Source organism: Epinephelus lanceolatus, chromosome 22 (genome assembly GCF_041903045.1).
Source record: "Epinephelus lanceolatus isolate andai-2023 chromosome 22, ASM4190304v1, whole genome shotgun sequence".
Lineage (NCBI taxonomy): Eukaryota > Metazoa > Chordata > Actinopteri > Perciformes > Serranidae > Epinephelus > Epinephelus lanceolatus.
Genome location: NC_135755.1, coordinates 38,133,664 through 38,153,654, shown reverse-complemented (window position 1 = coordinate 38,153,654; position 19,991 = coordinate 38,133,664). Strand labels below are relative to the sequence as shown.

Below are 19,991 nucleotides of genomic sequence, written 5' to 3'. Positions count from 1 at the left end.
TCAGTTGTTGAAACGTTAAAAACATATACACATTAATTTCTTACAATGTATATGAAAAGACGCAGGGCTGGGCTGTGTTTATATTGTTTTATTCTAAATGCATGTATACAACAGCCAAGGCGAGTGGAGGTGGTGACATCATCAAGTTCGCTGCTGTTCCAAAAGCAGAAATCACTGTACTCCCGTCCTCCCGTTCTTGGGAAGTCCGGACTCTTGCGCGGACTTGCCAAGTCCAAACTTGCCAAGTCCACAAGTCCGAATACACAAGTTCAGCAGTTCGGACTTGTGGACTTGTGAAATGTCTTATAAAACCAATTCAAATGTACTTTTAGAGTAACAGTTAACTGTATGTATGTATGTTAAGCTAAAGCATTGACAGAATGAATGCAACTTCTGTTAAACACTGAACAAAAATATAAATGCAACACTTTTGTTTTTGCTCCCATTTTTCATGAGCTGAACTCAAAGATCTAAAACATTTTCTATATACACAAAAGACCATTTCTCACAAATATTGTTCACAAATCTGTCTAAATCTGTGTTAGTGAGCACTTCTCCTTTGCCAAGATAATCCATCCCACTTCACAGGTGTGGCATATCAAGATGCTGATTAGACAGCATGATTATTGCACAGGTGTGCCTTAGGCTGGCCACAATAAAAGGCCATGTTCAGTTTTATCACACAGCACAATGCCACAGATGTTGCAAGTTTTGAGGGAGCGTGCAATTGGCATGCTGACTGCAGGAATGTCCACCAGAGCTGTTGCCCGTGAATTGAATGTTCATGTCTCTACCATAAGCTGTCTCTAAAGGCGTTTCAGACAATTTGGCAGTACATCCAACCGGCCTCACAACCACAGACCACGTGTAACCACACCAGCCCAGGACCTCCACATCCAGCATATTCAACTCCAAGATCGTCTGAGACCAGCCACCTGGCCAGCTGCTGCAACAATCGGTTTGCATAATGTTCTCTTCACGGATGAATCCCGGTTTTCACTCTTCAGGGCAGATGGCAGACAGCGTGTGTGGCGTCGTGTAGGTGAGTGGTTTGCTGATGTCAACGTTGTGGATCGAGTGGCCCATGGTGGCGGTGGGGTTATGGTGTGGGTAGGCGTATGTTATGGACAACGAACACAGGTGCATTTTATTGATGACATTTTGAATGCACAGAGATACCGTGACGAGATCCTGAGGCCCATTGTTGTGCCATTCATCCACGACCATCACCTCATGTTGCAGCATGATAATGCACGGCCCCATGTTGCATGGATCTGTACACAATTCCTGGAAGCTGAAAACATCCCAGTTCTTGCATGGCCAGCATACTCACCGGACATGTCACCCATTGAGCATGTTTGGGATGCTCTGGATCGGCGTATACGACAGTGTGTTCCAGTTCCTGCCAATATCCAGCAACTTCGCACAGCCATTGAAGAGGAGTGGACCAACATTCCACAGGCCACAATCAACAACCTGATCAACTCTATGCGAAAGTGATGTGTTGCACTGCGTGAGACAAATGGTGGTCACACCAGATACTGACTGGTTTTCTGACCCCCCAATAAAGCAAAGGCCAGCCTAAGGCACACCTGTGCAATAATCATGCTGTCTAATCAGCATCTTGATATGCCACACCTAATTATTAGCTAGCTATAGCTAATAATTTTAGCTATAGCACACTTATATTTTGCATATTTATTCATTCTTATGAATAAAAATTTTTTTATGAATAGCTGTGTTTATTTTTTATTATTGTTTAACGATAAAATGGTCTTTTAAATGTTGTGCTGAAAATGTCTAAATCTTAAACCCCATAATTTTGTACTGATTACACTAGCATTGAAAGGTTGTGGAAAGATGTCTGGTTGTCAGTCACCAGCATCTTCTAGTGGCCCTCTTTACAGGTTGGATGGTACTGACTTCTGGTCTATTTACAATGTATAAAATGCTGCACCCTGCTTTTGTCCCCTCAGCCTGCAACATGAATGCTTACTGTTGCCATGGCAACAGAAGCCATATCAGTAGCTAACGTAAGCTTAGCGCAATCTACATATTAACAATGAACAGTAAAACTACAATACGGCATTTCTAAACAAAAACAGCTACCAACACCAACAGCTGTTCTATCAAAGACCTTAACCAGGATGTTGCCACTTGTCATATCTTACAACAGTTAACGTAACCTCACTAAAACAATGTAACCTGACTAAACACGGTGCAGTTCAGCACAGACATTACAACTACATTAGTAAGAGTACACTAAAAATAAGATGTGAAGTGCTTTGTGACTTTAATCCTACTGGAAAGAATCAATCAATCAATCAATCAATCAATCAATTTTATTTATAAAGCCCAGTATCACAAATCACAATTTGCCTCACGGGGCTTTACAGCATACAACATCCCTCTGTCCTTTGGACCCTCACAGCGGATAAGGAAAAACTCCCCAAAAAAACCCCTTTAATGGGGGAAAAAAATGGTAGAAACCTCAGGAAGAGCAAGTGAGGAGGGATCCCTCTTCCAGGACGGACAGACGTGCAATAGATGTCGTACAGAACGGATCAGCATAATAAATTAACAGTAATCCGTATGACACAATGAGACAGAAAGAGAGACAGAGAGAGAGAGAGAGAGAGATGCAGGACAGACGGTAATGACAGTAGCTTACAACAACAGTAATGAAAGTAATAATATTGTCGTTATAGTTCTGGATACTGTGGTACAATGTAAATGTAAAATATAAAGGATGAGTTAATCTCTCAAGACAGATTCTGCAATTTACATTGTAGAATCTGTCGGCAGCCCTGTGTGAAAGACGACTACAGAGGAGGGGAGGGCGGGGCTTTGAGTTTGAACGATGCTGCGCTTTAGCCAATCACAATGAAGGGGGCATGGCCGAGACATGCAGGTGAAATGTGTACCTACAGAAACAGCAAGCTCCACGTCCATAGTGACCGCTCCACCCAAAACGCCATCTCATCAACGTAAAAAAAAAAATTCTTTCCAGCGGATGTCTTAGTTACAACATGATTGAGCAAACTGGAGTAGTTTCATGTCGTATCCGACAACGGGAGGCTTTTAACAGATGATGTCCTGATGTTAGCTTTGCTAACTGTCCCTGTCAGCTGCAGCCACTGCTGCTTTCTAGACATCGTGATTTCCCAAAACTGAATAAATACCACACATAGCAACACAAAACTGCTTTGCTAGCTCACTCATGTTGTAACTAAGATATCCACTGGAAAAAATATTTTATTCACGGACCATTTATTGAGTTATTACCTTATTTTTATACAGTCTATGGTTATTACAGACACCGCTAACAGCTAACGGTTAGCCCAGCTAATCAACAATTACCATGTTAATTACAAAACACACAGAAATTGTAACGTTTGTTCAGTCATTGTGTTTATAGACTTAACAAACATCAGATTAGTCTACACGGTGATATAGTGACGTGAAAAATGTGATATATAGCTAAACTCTGCTGGTTTTCTACCCAAAGTATTAGTAACAACACGGCAATTCCCTGGGGGCACCGCCGGAAGTTAAGGGCGTGAGCGATCGCCAAGGCTCCTGCACTTCCGTTAGTCGAAAAACTCCGGGCTGTGCCTTCAGAGGTAAAGGAAGAAAAAAAAAAATTCCCTTTTTTTTTACCGATGGATTTCCAGATTGAGGATGAGTTGGCTAATAACTGCCAACTGAAGAAGTAGCCAAGCCACAGCTTTAGAAAACTGAACGTTGCCCACAAGCATCGTCGTGCCTTTCATAATCAAACAGAAGTGTATACAAAAATGTGTGCCAGATAATATAGCTACATAGAACAAATAAACACACACTAATACTCACTGTATGATATTAACATAAAACAATGAATGCACGTTACTTATCGCTGATATTAAAAAAAAAAAAAAAACACCTCATAGAAAGACTGCGTGCTCTTACTTTGAAATGCGGAGATGACGTCATCAGCTGGCGATCATGCTATCCAAAAATGGCTGAGTGATACGAGTGCATTTTCGTTTGGACCGGCGGAAATGTAGTTACTGATGCTGAGATGCAATGTAGTTACTGATGCTGAGACTCTACTGACTGCATGACTGGTAGACGGCGGTGGGTGGCGCAACAGGCCAAAACACAAATTCAAAATATAAACATGATTTGCAGACCGTTAATTTTTTTTTTTAAATGCGAATATTCTGGCTGTAGTATTGTTGTCGGTGAGATCAGTAACATTATTCCTTAGTCTCTGTGACATATTAGGATGATTTTACAACTATTTGCTTTAGATTTCTTACATATAGCTCCTTTAAACCAAAATGTAATGCGTTACTGAGAAAAATAACTTTTTAGTCCGCCCTCAGCCCTGCAGCCCAAAACATTTCCTAACTGTACTGGCTCATAGCTACATTGCCTAAGCGACAGCGGATGGAGTTTAACCAAGGGACTGTTAGGCTACAACTTGACAAAACAATTGAACGATGTAGGAAACATGCAACCGTGGAGTCAACAGTGGAGTCACTCGCTGTCAGGCAGCTAAACGTTTTACAACTACGGTACTTGGATACAAATATTGAAAATGAGCTAAAGAGAACATCTGAAGAGCTACATGATGATGTCGAGTCTGTTGCCCACCGCAGACATTGTCTGTCCACAACAAAAGCTTCCTCGGGATAACAATGCATATTACGTCCCTGGGACTAAAAATCTACAGAAGCGCTACCGCTTAATGTACAGCACTGTGGTGAGGCCAACAGGTCGACAGTGACTTCAGAGATGGTGAGAGACGTGTTTCATTAAGATGCTGCAAATGTCAAACTGAACTGGAACTTCAGTTTGTGAAGGAATACTGCATGCTGTGTGCCGTTTTAAAACCTGGCGGGAAAAAAACGGAGTAACGCACCGTTTGGTAACGGTAACTGAGTTACTGAATTTAAAAACTAATGCGTTAGAGTATTAGTTACTGCCAAAACTAACCACATTACTGTAACGCGTTACTAATAACGCGTTACTGCCCAATATTGTAGCTAACATATAGCTACATCATGATGAGTTAGCCTAATGTCAGATCACCAACATCAGCCAAGTTTGCTTCCTTCTTATTTCTGTGGTAACGGTCTTGGAATTGCATAAGGCCCGTTTCCACCGCAGAAACTTCGGAGTAATTTTACGGGGCTGGGGCCGTTGGTGCGTGTCTCCACCGCAGGAACCACCCCTGAAGGACAGAGTTCCGGAACTTTTACAGGGGCTAAACAAGTCCCTGCCTCGGGGTAGGTACTCAGAACGGCCCCGAAAGACTCCTGGCTGGGGCTTGGGGATTACTTGGTGCTGATTGGATATACTCAAGGAGGGATGTGACGTCAACAGAAAGCAACAAAATAGCTGGCATTTTTAAAACTCAGCAGACGAGGGTTAGCTCGTTCATATAGCTTTCGCCGCCATGTAAAAAAAACTCACTAAATGGCCCGTGAAAAAAATATTCTTTCCAGCGGATATCTTAGTTACAACATGATTGAGCTAGCAAAGCAGTTTTGTATTGATATGTGTGGTATTTATTCAGTTTTGGGAAATCACAATGTCTAGAAAGCATCAGCTAACAGCAGCAGCAAAGCTAACATCAGGATGTCATCTGTTAAAAGCCTCCCGTTGTCGGATACGACATGAAACTACTACAGTTAGCTCAATCATGTTGCAACTAAGACATCCGCTGGAAAAAAATATTTTTTTCACGGGCCATTTAGTGAGTTATTACAGACACCGCTATCGGCTAACGGCGTCCCTACGTCGCCCCAGTCAAAATGGTCGCACAACGATTATGTCACATCCAGAGGCAGCCCATAACTTTACAGGAACCTTCCTCGTACTCCACTCAGTGGAGACACGGCGGTTGAGATGGCCGAACAAGAGGATGTTCCTGTAGTAGTTCCTGCCCCCCAAATAGTACCAGGAACTTCTTCAGTGGAAACGGGCCTATAAATTGGGTAGACTGGAAAACTGAGAGTTGACAGCCATATACTCTACATTATTTCAGTTCTGCACACAATTTGATCAATATTTAATTAATATAAGTATTTTTTCAGTCATGATTTGAATTTATGATGTTATATATTTTTTTTAACCCTTAAGTAATTTCTTCAGTCAGTGTTTGATTTTATTCATTAATTTTCTACAATCTCTTATCCTGATGGGGGTCGTGGGGGACCTGGAGCCTGTCCCAGGTGACATTGGGTGAGAGGTGGGGTACAACCTGGACAGGTCACCAGACTATCAGAGGGCTGACACAGAGACAGACTACTATTCCCACTCACATTCACACCTACAACCAATTAACAGTCACCAATTCACCTGCATGTCTTTGGACTGTGGGAGAAAGATTGAGAACCCAGAGAAAACCCACGCTGACACAGGGAGAACATGCAAATTCCACACATAAGGGCTCCCCCACTCCGGGGTTCAAACCAGGAACCTTCTTGCTGTGAGGCAACAGTGCTAACCACTGCATCACCATGCCGCCAATGTTGTTTGATGTTTGATTTTACTTTTCTCTAATCAATCATTGGAGGGCAATACATGCGGAAATAAATTTTGCATAATGATATGTATAGTGAGATATGCACAAAAGACCTTAATATCTTTGGGCTGTGTATCCCATCCCTTTGTTGTTGACAATAAGAAAAATAAAGATTAACTCAAGCTTTGGAATTATTATAGTGTTTCAGACAGGTCACATTTACTCGTATTTACTACTCACTGTAACTAACTGAAATATAAAAAATGCAGATTTACTGATCATAATTCTTGTTCTTCACCATTTGGTGTTCTTTTTTACTTAGTTTAGGTTACATTTTTCAAATTCCTGTTTTAAAATTTAATTTTTTTACCTACTTTAATTAAGGCTTTTTTTTCATTTACATTCACAGTGCTATTGTGTTGCTCAGATGGACAACAACAGCGGACATTTTGTGTTTTAACAGCTGAGTTTTCCATGGTCACAAGTACTGTATATTATCCAAGAGCAAACAGGACTATTTAAAATTGCAAGGTTTTGCACTTTTAATACATCTCCATACACAGCTTTTCATGTGCAATAACAGAATAATGGGACATCAAGACAGCTCAACAGTATAAGAACGGTAACGAGATCAAAGACAGCACCGTAGCAAGCCATCACTATGCCTAAAACCTCAGAAAATGCTTCATCTTTGTAATCCAAACTCTGGTTTGGTTTTTATTACAAAAGCTATAAGCATTTCCATGACACAAAATGCTGTACATTTCACAGGTCAGTAGTCAGTTTGTTTTTCTAATTTATCTTGCAAAATAACTGACATTTAAGGACATGCATTACAAACCATCCCTCATAAATAATATTCCCCACTGATAAAATGGAATTGCAATATTTTCCCTTTGAGAAATTTACATCAAAACACACCATTTTTGGAACAATATGGAACATTTGGTTGCACATGCAGGATGACACCACTGTCAAAATCTGAAAAAGAAGTCACAATCTATAGGTTGAGGAAATAAACAAAACTGACATTCAAACAAGGCTAACCATCAGTTCTACATGATCCCTGTGTGGTTTCTAGGCTGGAAAATAGCCTGTCCAGGACATTCCTGTTTGTCAATTTGTGAATACTAGGATGGCGAATAGAGGTGGGCAATACCGCAAAGTATGGTTTTGATCCGATCCCAAATAATACAAACGTTCATAATCGTTGATAATCATATCAATATAATACTTTTTTTTATTATTATTAAAAGTGGCTTTTTTTTTTTTTTAGTAGAGGAAAGCAGTAGGCCTATGCCATGATTTATAAGGTGAATAATCAATCTACTTACCAATTACAGTGTGAAAATGTAACATTAACGAATACTGAATATCTATTTTGACTAGAATATTACTATATACCTAGTATATATACCTAGATATTCCTTGTCTGAGCCTCTCTGAACAGACTCTGTCAGTGAGTTCTGTCTCTGTGTCAGAGGTCTTGTTGCTTAGGTGTTTCCCTCCTCCTCCATCGCTGCTATTATTTGTCTGATTGACAGGCTCAGGATCGTTATCCACACTAAATATGAGCGGACAGCTATAGTCACATGGATGCCCACGCAGTATATATAGTACAATTGAGGGTCCGCGTCAGCCCCAGGAGTAAACGAGATGGCTGGGAGGTGAGCTAACTGCCCTACCGCTGACATTGGGTGAAAGTTACACTAAGATGCTGGTGGATCTCAGGTAAGTTGATTAAGTGCAGACAACACAAAATCAGTGAAGTGAAGAGTACATGCACTAGATGTGTTTTACTCTTGAAATACAAAGAGGTACAATGCAGAAGAAAGCAAGTGATGCTATTGATGCTAGAATTGATCTTCAAAATGAAAAAGTTAATACTGAGGATCGATCCGCCCACCCCTAATAACGATAGAATTGCCCACCTTACCTTGCCTCTGATTGGCTTACCCTGACAGTACCCTAACCCTAAGCAATCCCACTCCTCTGGCCTGAACCTAACCAACTCAACGAAGGAAATGAGTACTAGCCAATCATAGGAAGTGTAGAATGGATCATTCCGTTGCTATTTTAAGATTTACAAGTTTGCTTCCAGTTCAGATTGCATTTTAGCCTTTTGAGCTGACCTCTGACCTGAAAGATTCTTCCCCTCAGCATCAATATAAAATGCCTGGCCTGTTGCTCATTCAGCATCTATAATAAACCCCTGACAGTTGATTGCATCAAACTCCAATCATAACATGTTGGTCATGAGTTAACATGCAACAATGGCCTAACAAACAAATTCATGCACAGGAGGAGACCCACTGTGAATGTTGGAAGAATGATAATAGATCAGGTCAACACTTCTCTTACTAAGGCTGGAGTCAAGGAACAAAACACAAGGTGGATTTATTGATAGAGGTTCTTATCATTTAAACATAAGCCTGGGTATATCCAAGTCCCCCACCACTAAAAAAATGTCTATCTCCTATTTTTAATGAACATAAACATAGGAGATAGACATTTTTTTAGCTGTCTTTAAATATTGTTCCTTTTGTCAATAAATCCCATGAGAAAACATTAGTCCACCTCTTAATACTTTCCAAATTCCAACTATCAATTGATTTATGTAGAAGATAGAACTCTTGGTTCATGAATATACACTTATATTTTCTTAAGGGCCCATTAACCTCTTACAGCAGCTGGGTACTTGTTTTTAGGAAACAATAGGATAAAACAGTGCATTTGTTGGGGACCACTATCAGCTGTGGATTAGCTCTCGTTTCGAGCATTAGCAAGTGTTTATAGCACAATGTTGTACGTGGGACTGAGTCCAAATAAACCACAGTGTGTGTGTTCATGGAAATGAGGGAACACACACTGATAGGCCACAACATGATAACCACTGATAGATGAAGTGAATAAAGTTGATTGTTTCATTACTACGCAATGTTCTGCTGGGAAACCTTGGGTCAAACACATTGTCTGTAAAAATAATAGACGCAGCTACTGTGATGTCACCCATTGGTTTGTGGACTCCCGTTTTGAAGCCTCAAGTTTGACATTTCGCTGTCGCCAATTTGTGCTTTTGAAGCCATATGTAACTATATTTGGGTAAGAGGGTGGAGCTTTGGAGGAGTGAGGGGTGGATCTGACTGAGAAGCTGAGGACACTGTCAGTGGAAACTCTGCATAACTTTAAGCCCTAATACCATGTAAACCAGTGAGTTATATAACCCCCCTCACACACACACACACACACACACACACATTTTTTGGACAAAATTTCAAAACTTTTCCATGACTGTTATTAAGATTTTTGGGGGGGCTTTTTGCATTTATTAGATTCGAGCTCATGCACTCTTATCCCAAACTTTAAATGATTTTTACTCATTTCATGACTTTTCCAGGCCTGTAGAATAAGATATTAAATTCCATGATGTTTCCAGGTTTTCCATGACCATGGGAATCCTGTATGGAGGCCAAAACTTTTTTTTGTACCAGGCTGTAAACATGTTTATGAGCTAAGCATTTTATGGGGGTCTATGATGACTTACTGGCTTCTGGCACCAACCTCAAGTGGCCATTCAAGGAACTGCAGTTTTTGGCTCTTCATTTTGGTTTAATTTCGTTTTGGCTTCAATTTTCAGCCCCAGAGGTCAGAGTCCTGCACCAGGTCGGGTAACCCACAAAAAGCTGTGTAACAGGTGAAAATATGTGTATTTATATAAATTGATGGGTATGACACAGGTTAAAAATGAACTCCACGTGGGCGGGCAGTAGGTGAGAACAAAAATATATTTTTTATTTTTCAAAATAAAATAAATCAAAAAGACGTGCAGTATACGTGAGATATTTTAACATCTAAATCACTATTATCAAGCTGCGATTTCTTTTATTTTGAAAGTCAATGACACGAGTTGAACCTTTGACCCTGTCGTCACATTCGTCACCGACGTGGAGTACTTCAGCCATGAAACTTTGTAGCCCAAGGATGAGGTGGCAGCTGACTTCGAGTTCAAGACACCCAAGAAGGATCCTTTTGAGGTTTTCTGGTGGTGGAAGGAGCATGCTTAAATGCTTCCTAACCTGGCATCGATTGAATGTTTTCACCATCCCAGCATTGAGCACAGCCAGTGAAAGACACTTTTCCTCTGTTGGATTTGTAATGCAACAATGGAGAACCCAGCTGGCGATCTGAACCGGTCAGTGGCAAAAAAAAAGCACTTTTAATGCGCAAACTTATACGGGACGCATTTGCCCCCATTACTGTTTTAGCTCGTTTCGCGGCTGTCGGCTGCATCCGCCTCCCTCAACACTGAACCAATTTTAGAACGAGTTGTACCTATGAATCATACGCACACATACACAGGGGAAATAGGGCCCAGGTTGAAAAATACCTAAGTTGTCCTTTAATGTGAGTGATTGTAGCCTGTGTGTGTTTAATCATGGGTGTGGGTCAGGACGTGGGACTTTTATTAACGGGTGCAGCTTTGACTTAGACATAATGACTGGTAAAAGGTTGGTTCTCGGACTGAGCTTTATGGGTACGGACGGGTGTGGATTTTCAAAAAGGGACCCATGCAGGACTCTGTCGGAGGTTACCACTTGGTCAAACACCCTTACAGACCAAGTAACCCTCAATGTCTTTTCATTGGATTTGTTGGCAATAAGAGTAATATAAAATATCAGCAGAGTTATCCTTTAAATACAGCTGTTGTGTCTAAGTTGTACATGGTTTGAAGCACCACATCGATGAAATATGACTAAGTATGAATGATGACTATAACGGAACATTAAAACTTCCACAGCTGTACAATGTAGAGGAGGCCGTACCTTTTCAGTGACCACAAAAATGAACAAAGCTCTACTTTTAAAGTGATGCCTAGCTACTAGCCACCAGCACTCAAGCTCAGCTGACTGTCATCCACTTCAGGTACAACAGCTGCTTGAAATATTCTCTATTCTAACTTCTCTTCCAAGTAGCACCTGTTTGGAGACACAACTGCAGGGATTTTAACACCATTCATTTAGCCTCTGCTTACTATCTGGCCGTCCCAGCTGACCTCGAAAACTAATCATGTATGAGCTACGTTCATGACAGTGATACATAGCAAGCAGATATCAAAACTAAAACATTAAAGAAAAACTTTCAATTAAATTTCAGGGATCTCAAAATGTCAGTATTTTCATTCCAAATGTTGTAGTATTTTGATAATATTATATATGTTTTAATAAATGTATTTAATTTTTAGAAAAGTATTCAGGAGATTCCTCCATGTACCACCAGAGGGAGGTCGTGTGGCAACAGTGGTACAAGTACCATAGTTTGAGCACAGCATAACAGATCACCTGGGAAGCTGTCTGCATATGACATGGTCAACCATGGGGCAGACGTTCGGTGTTAGCACAGTGGAAATTCAAATGCATACAATGAGGAGGATCACTGCCATTTAAGTGTTAAAGACCCTGCCCCTCTCCGCACTATCAGAAAACTAAAACTAAAGAATGAGCTAGATAGGAAGAAAGAAAAACTTAACAGAATGCGAATTGGAGACACTACTCACTGAAGTGGAGGCGCGCAAAAATGTACTTTTTCGCACACTGTCCTCCAGCATCAATACTAAACGCAAGAGGAGTGAGTGGGAGAGTGTGTGTGAGGCTGTCAGTGCTGTGGGGTCAGAAAAGCGTACACACGCAGAATTAAAAAAGAAGTGGTGGACGTGAAGCGGAGGACGGCTGCCCACTGCCAAAGTGTGCCAGGCCACCTCACCACAATGTTAGTTAATTGCATTTGCGCATCACATATGATCTGTATATTCATCAAATGAAAATGCTTCATCATGGCGCTTTTTTAATGTGTGCGCAGTCGATAGCTCCGATTACATTAGGAAAACCGGCTCTGGCTGCAAATTGCGATTTAATGTTGGCCTGTTCAGCTGCATTGTATGGGAATTTGATATACCTGGCTGACGGATGCGGATAATTCCGTCCGTCAGCACCTGTATGGATACAGGCAGCGCATGGCTCCTCGCCGTGTCGCGCTCCAAGGCTGGCCGCGGCTCTGCACACAGTTCCAGGAAGATTGCCCTCGGGAACCTAAAGCGGCTGATGAGCCAGTTGTCATCATGTGCCAGTAAATCCTCTCTGTCTCTGAACACACGCTCTCTTCATATTGCACCTTTTACAATGTCTTAATACTGTTAACGCAGCCATTGTTGTTAACGGTATTTTCTGCACCATTTTGCGCATGCTTTTATATCCACTCATCTACTTGCAGACACGTGGGTGTGTTAATTGTTCATGTGTCTCTGATGTGCACATCACTCTCAGGACTTATTGTTTTCAGTTATATATTATAACAGTTTCCCAGGATCACCTCTAAGTGTCGCCAAAGGATCAACAGCTGTAGAAACGTGCGTATGCCAGCCATGAAGTTGGCCTGAAACACGCACATTTCCAGTCATTACATTTGATACATCTGAACTTTGCCGTGGAAAAGTGCGTACGCACCCTTTGAACATGAGGCCCCTGGTCCCTTACACACTCAGCTTCTTTTACCTGTGGACTGCAGAACATTTGAAACTGCACTAAGATGCATTGTTTCTGTAAAAGTAAAGGTTTGTAGGCCAAATTCAGTTACTACAATTACTGAACAAGCGAACAGCCAAGATAAGTGTCACCAATTCAGTATCTGACCAAATGTATCCCCTTCTGTTCCTGGGATATGACACTGAATAATGGCCAGAAAAGTATTTCATGCAGAACATTATAATGTTACAGTGAAGTTGACCTTTTGGATATAAAATGTCATCACTTCATCATTTAAACCTATTATAAAAATGTGTGATGTTTTCTCATAATTAGCTAAGAATTCCTGAATGGCCAAAAACATGTTTTGTGAGGTCACGGTGACCTTTACCTTTGACCACCAAATTCTTATCAGTTAATTCTTCAGTCCAAGTGGATGTTTGTGTCAAATTTGAGGAAATTCCCTGAAGGTGTTCTGAACATATCCTGTTCATGAGAATGAGATGGAATCAAGGTCACAGTGATCTTGACCTTTGACAATCAAAATCTAATAGTTGAGTCCAAGTGAACATTAAATATTTGTGCCAATTTTTTTAAAATTTCAGTGTTGTCCAAATATCGCGCTCACAAAAATGAGACAAACAGGGTCAAGGTGACCTTGACCTTTGATCCGTGACCACCAAAATCTAATTAGTTCAACCTTGAGTCCAAGTGGACATTTGTGCCATATTTGAAGAAATTCCCTCGAGGGGTTCTTGAGATATCATGTTCACAAGGAAGGGACGGACGGATGTATAGACAGACGTGCTGACAGGCAACCCAAAAACATAATGCCGCTGGCTATGGCTATGGCTGGCGCAGAGGCATAAAAAGTTGAGATTTGTCCTCCATACTGAGACTGAAACTGATTTTTAAAGCCAATACATGTGAATATTTAAAGGGTCATATTTTGTCAGTTAGTTGTCATGTCTCACTATTTATTCATTTATTTACCAGTGTTTAAATGGTTATTAAGTGGATAAACATGTTTGGGTTTTTTTGCTGCTTATATGAATATTTAAAGCAAAATACTTTCTTACAATTGAAGCCAAGTTTTCTGGGACTCTAAGAGTTAAAAATAATACATAAGCCATTTCTTTAACCATAAACACATAACAGATTAATATGTAAGATAAGGATCCTTTTTAAATTAAAATTTGTGACAAATAAATGTGCTGAGCGAGATTTTACAGTTTAAAAACCGACTTGCCAGTGCTCTCTGGTGGACAGATTGTGTAACAACAACACTGTCTCGAAATGATCTTTTAATATTCTTTGGCATTTTTTAACTTACATTTCTTCTCACTAACTGGCTGACATTTGTGCTGATACTGATATATCAATGATGAGCTAACAACAGCAGATATATCGGTTTAGCTCTATGTCAACCTCTATCTGTCAGACCCTGATACAGAGTGCCTTCAGGCAGTAACAACTGCTCACTCCAAAAAGAGCTAGACGATGGCTGAACCCTGCTGCTTTTTTTCCCTTCTCTTGTAGGCAGGAAGAAAAAAAAGTCAGTTTACTGACTGAGTTTACTGAAGATACACAACAATTTCTAGGAAACTGAGGCCTCTACGGTGATAGTCTGGATCTTTTTAAGTCGAGCTGTACGAGGTACTTATTCATAGTCGGTGTATCACCTATAGTCGATGGCAGTTTGAAGCAGACAGGAGTCCCACCATGGAAGTTGTACTGCTGTGGATGTGGGTTAGGAGCAAACGGTCCTTTAGCCACTTGAAATAATAATAATAAAAAAAAGCTTATCTGAAAAATCAATATCAGTTTAGTTGGACTGTAATATTAAGTATTTGTTCACTACTTTACCTTGCCATCAGACAGCCCTGTCTTTTCCACGACATTTTCTCAACCACAGCACCTCAGTATTTGTACACATTAGCCTACACTGTATTACGCTGCAGGTGAGCTGATTGGGTCTGATTTTCAGCAGTTTGTTAGCCAGAGAAAAGAGAATAAGAACTTTTACGGAGGGAGATCCAACAGGCCAAAAAACAGAAAGGCAACGTATGTGGAAACTGGAGGCCCAGAAAGAGCAGAAGCTAACCATGTAAACCATAAATGCATGCTCACGGACCCAGAGAGCTACTGCCGCCATGAGTGGGACTTGGTTACAAGACAATCTCAGGATCTTTCTGCATTAGACGATGCCAGAGCTTCACACTTAACTGGTTGTTTGGAGAGTGGTTTTATTTATTTGTAGGTGTTTAGTGTAATTTTACCTCATGGTTGGGTACAACAGTGCTCTGCAGCAAGTGCCAGTCTGACGTTTTTTAAGTGGCCAAAGTATCATTTGCTGCTAATCCCTATCCAGAGAATACACTATTAAGCCCCGTTTCCACCAAACACTTTCGGTATGGTACCTTTTGAACCAAAAGTAACCTTTCAGGCATGGTACCTGGACCCTAGATCCGTTTAGTGTTTCCACTGCAAACTGTACTCCTAAATGTGGGCGGCGTTGTTGTCACTCACTGCTCCGTCCAGCGCTCGCTGTATTTCCTCTTCTCTGGTGGCACAGACAGTTTATATAATCCAGCGAAATTAATATATATTTTTAAACTCTTGAAGACCCACTCATTATTAAAAGTGTATGTCATCCAAGAGATAATTCACATCCTCAACTCATGCATTCAATAACATTACAAATAAACCTTCCACCTTAAAAGTTGCCGGCAGTCGGCCCACTGAATGAGGTTATTTTTTCCTCAGACTACACCTGCTGCTAGAGGCAGCAAGACATCATTTCATTTCATAGTTATAGTTTAATAATATATGTATGACTTGCCACAGTATGAACAGTGGTTACATAAGCCTCAAAACCAGCCACAACTCAGCCCTGACCAGAGTGACCATCCTTTATTGACCAATCAGCGGACTGCAGTGATTATAGCTCCACCTTTAAGTACTAGCTCTGTGTTCTAGGTACCCCAACAGATGGGGGACCAAAAATGGGGATGGTTAGGAATAGTTTCATTGGTACCATCCACAACTTTTCACAGTGGAAGTGGAAAAAATGTGTACTGAACTGGATTGAACCATAACTAACTGCTCATTGGAAACAGAGCTTTAGCTTCCATAGTGATACTCCTGTCTGTTTCTCCGAACTGGGAGTGTGCTGACTGTTACCTAGTGTAGGTAATACACTGACTGTGGATAAGCACCCCATACAGCCCCACTTCAAAAATCAATTTTACCTCTTTAAAATGTTAGAAAAATCAAACAGTTTGCTCTTGCTGGAAAGTTACTGGGCCCAGCTTTAACTGATGAAACAGCAAACAAAGTTGATCAACTTCGGTAGGGTTTAGCAGATCATGAAAAAGATCTCACAACAGTGATCATTTTTGTCACCCATCAGTGACAAGCATTCATCCAGAAGTCACAACTCTCATACATTTCCAGGAACAATAATGTTCTCATTTACCCTTCTTTTCAGCATGCAACAGCCTTTGGCCTGTTGATGTCAGGATTTTAAATTTTCAATGAATCAAGAACACTAAAATATCTCTGCAACTATGTACTACTAGTTAGCATTGTAGTTCTCATTCATAATGTAACAAGACTGATACAAAGTAATGTGAACCCACAGAGTTGTTTTTCACTCCTGTCCCTTTCCAAATGTAAAAATATAGGCTTATTTTTGTTTCTAGCCCTGGTATAAAAATAGACTTTTTATCCAGTGATGCATTGTCTTTCTTTGCAATGTACATATTTACAACGTCACTATTGAAAAAAGCCAGTAGTTTTGTCTGCCTATGAAGCTTATAGCAAAACAGCTATCAGAGATCATCAGCTCATTACTTCCTGACCAAATACAGATCACTACAAGGCGTCTCGGGATATCCAGCCACTTTCCGTGAGGAAGGTGAGAATGCGCTTTTTGAGGACCTTGTCCAGGTAGCTTGGCAGCCGGCTCTTGGCCGGAATGCCTTGCCTTTTCTGCAGGTGATCTTTGATGATGATGGTTTTGACAGTCAGATAGCGTGCTGGGCTGAGGTTCAGAGAGTTGCACAGCACCTTCTCCCTGTCTGACAGCAGCTCAAAGCCCGTCAGATTCTCGATGGCAGCAAACTCACCATCTTTTCCTTCTTCTTTGATCCCACCTCCGACCCCCAACCCTCCAGCAATGCCTCCTCCTCCACCAGCTCCAACCCCCCCTCCCATCCCAGAGCCAAGCCCACCCCCTCCTCCGCTGGCTCGTTTTGAGGTGACCACACTTTTGTTCTCCTTGCGTTTCTCCCGTTTGTGGCGCGCCGCTTCATATTCAGCAGACTCTTCCAGGCGGGTGATGCCATTGCGGCGATAGCGCTGCAGCTCACGCACCTTGGCCCTTAACACACGCTCTTTATGCATGTTCTCAAAGAAGTCTTCAAACTCCCGATGGGCCATGAACTGACAGAGCCCCCGCAGTCTGACCCGCTGCTCCTTCTCTTCTTTAGTGATCTTTCTTTTGGGCGTACTGGTAACAGGACCTGATCCTGCTCCTGCTGTGGAACCTAAACCAATAGTGCCGCCGCCAGCTCCTGCACCACCCACACCACCAGCACTGCTTATGACGCCCAGCACTCCAGGTCTCTCCTTCTCTTTGTCTTTTTTGTCTCGGCCCAGGAAAGCAGGCACCAAGTTATAGTCCCGGGCAATGTTCTTACGTCGCTGGCGTTCTCTGAGCTTGCGCACATACATGTCCACATGGGCACGTTTCATTTCAATTTCCACATCCTCATCGTCATAGTTCACAGACAGCCCACTGATGAGCTTCTCTGCATCCTGGTCATATTCAATCTCATAGTCGTCACGTAGTGGCATGTAGCCCAGCTGCTGCTGCTCAGCCAGGCTGATATCCAGCGGAGGGAGCGGAGTGGTGAGGCTAGGCGACAGAGGGCCCCCGCTCGGACAAGTGTGGTCCGTCACCCGGTTGGGAATGTTGTCTGGGATGCAGGCCTTACCCAGGTTTCCGTGAATGTACATGGTGACGTAGTGTTCCATAACTTCCTGAGGAGTTCGGGATGCTCCGACGTGAGCAGCCATGTCCTCCTGAAAGACAACACAAGCAGAAATTGTTAATAATGAGCATAGAGGAAGAAATCTAAAAGTATACTGTTATTAACTTGACTACAAACCAGAAGAAAATCATCAGTTAGCTGATGAAGAGAAAATTGATCAAACTGATATTAAGTCAGGTTGGCACGGTTACTGCTGGCCTTCAGTGTGTAGTTTGTATGTTCTCCCCATATTAACGTGGGTTTTCTCCAGCTTCCTTTCACAGTCAAAAGACATGCAGATTAAATTAACTGTCAACTCGAAATCAACTTGATCTTTAGCCTATCCAGGATGTTGTGATTGCAACAGTTGCAGCAAATTCAGCCAATCCCCATGAATTCAATCCAACTTTACTGCAATTTGAATACTTAAAATGGGAAAATCTCAGATTGCAGCGTATTGATTTGCTCAGCCTCTCTCTCTCTCTTGCCCTTTTTGCTAAGAGACGGCACTATAGAGCCACCACAAAGTTCCTTTTTCAGGTGTCTTTTGCATTTTTACATGGAACTACACAACGACGGCATCATTCCACTCCAGTGTGTGATTTCAGACAGCATCCCGGCATTACGGAATCAAAGGGGTGTGACGGGCGTGATATCTAACACAACAGCATCGGCCTCTAGTGTGACATAAAACATATGCATTGGTAGCACTTTATAAACAATAACAACGGCAAAACATGGCAATAACAATCATTTACTGTCCCTGTTATATGGCTGCTGATCTTGTCCTCTGCTCTGAGGGAAAGGAGCTTCTGAGTCTTTGCCCAATTTTGTGGACATTTTTGGCTACAGTTCTTCCTCTTTGACTTTTTAAACCTCCCATGATGGGTTCAATATATTGTCAAAACTTCACACCGATCCTGTCCATGGGCCTGTCTTGCTGGCTGTCCTGTTTGTACAGACTCCTTTTCGGTGCTGTTACTACCTTCCACGGCAGCTTTCAGGCAAGACAATTCTGTCCCCCCATTCTGCAATCTGCGAACAGGCAGTGTAAAAGGGGCTTCTGTTTATCAAGAGACTACTGCTAGGGGACCGCACGCGCATGCACACGCACACACGCAAACGCACGCACACACACACACGTGCTTTTGTTGTTGAAGGAAAGTCAAAAAACACAACACTAACCCCGTCAATGAGCCGCTCTGAGTCTGGTGTCAGAGACACTTCTAATGCTCTGAGTTGCGCATCTGTTTGATTGTGCTGCAGTGTGCGCTGAGGGTTTAAATTTAAGGTGCTCACAGACTCGGGCGCACTATAAGCGGAGCGGACTCCGCGAGGAATGTCCGCAGTCATTCGGGCTTCCATAGTTGAGCACACTTCTGCATTGTAGTTTCCTGTAAAAATGTCCGTGAAACACTACATTACCCCCAATTCTTGCACGTTTCTGTCATGGCGATGTGAAAAATACATGCCGAGCAGTCTTTTGAGTGACACTGTTGCGCGGAGCGTAGTCCGCGCGGTCGTAAAATCTGAGCTTTGCGCGTACAGGGCTTGCGGACGTCCGCGCGACCTCCGCTCTTAAGTGGAATAACACTCTTCTCGATCTATAAAATTGACTAATAAAAAGTGACTTCTTGAAAGAAGGAGGATGTACGCTGGTAGCTAGTAGAAGTGTGTTTCTGTCTGTTTCTTTTTGGTATAATGTGGTAAACAAACAACCATTATTCTTAATTATCCACATGTCCAAAAAATGTACTTTATCCTGGCGTGACTCCAATGTAAATTCAAAGTTTTGGTCAAAGCCATTCAGTAAGTTAACAAACTCCTGAGCTTCATCACAGCTACCTTTGAAAATACAAAATATATCATCCATATAACAAAACCACGTCAGAATATTAGATTGATATATGTTCACAATAGGAT

At 41.7% G+C, this 19,991-nt stretch overlaps 1 protein-coding gene across 1 annotated transcript in view; it reads right to left on the bottom strand.

The window, feature by feature from the left end:
- Positions 1–2,327: 2,327 nt before the first annotated feature.
- The window catches only part of tada2b (transcriptional adaptor 2B), a 36,255-nt gene continuing 18,591 nt past the window's right edge, over positions 2,328–19,991 (bottom strand). The window contains exon 2 of the mRNA XM_033609885.2: positions 2,328–18,120. Within this exon, the coding sequence (XP_033465776.1) occupies positions 16,909–18,120 (1,212 nt within the window). The 3' untranslated portion in view covers positions 2,328–16,908. The remainder of the gene's footprint in view (positions 18,121–19,991) is intronic.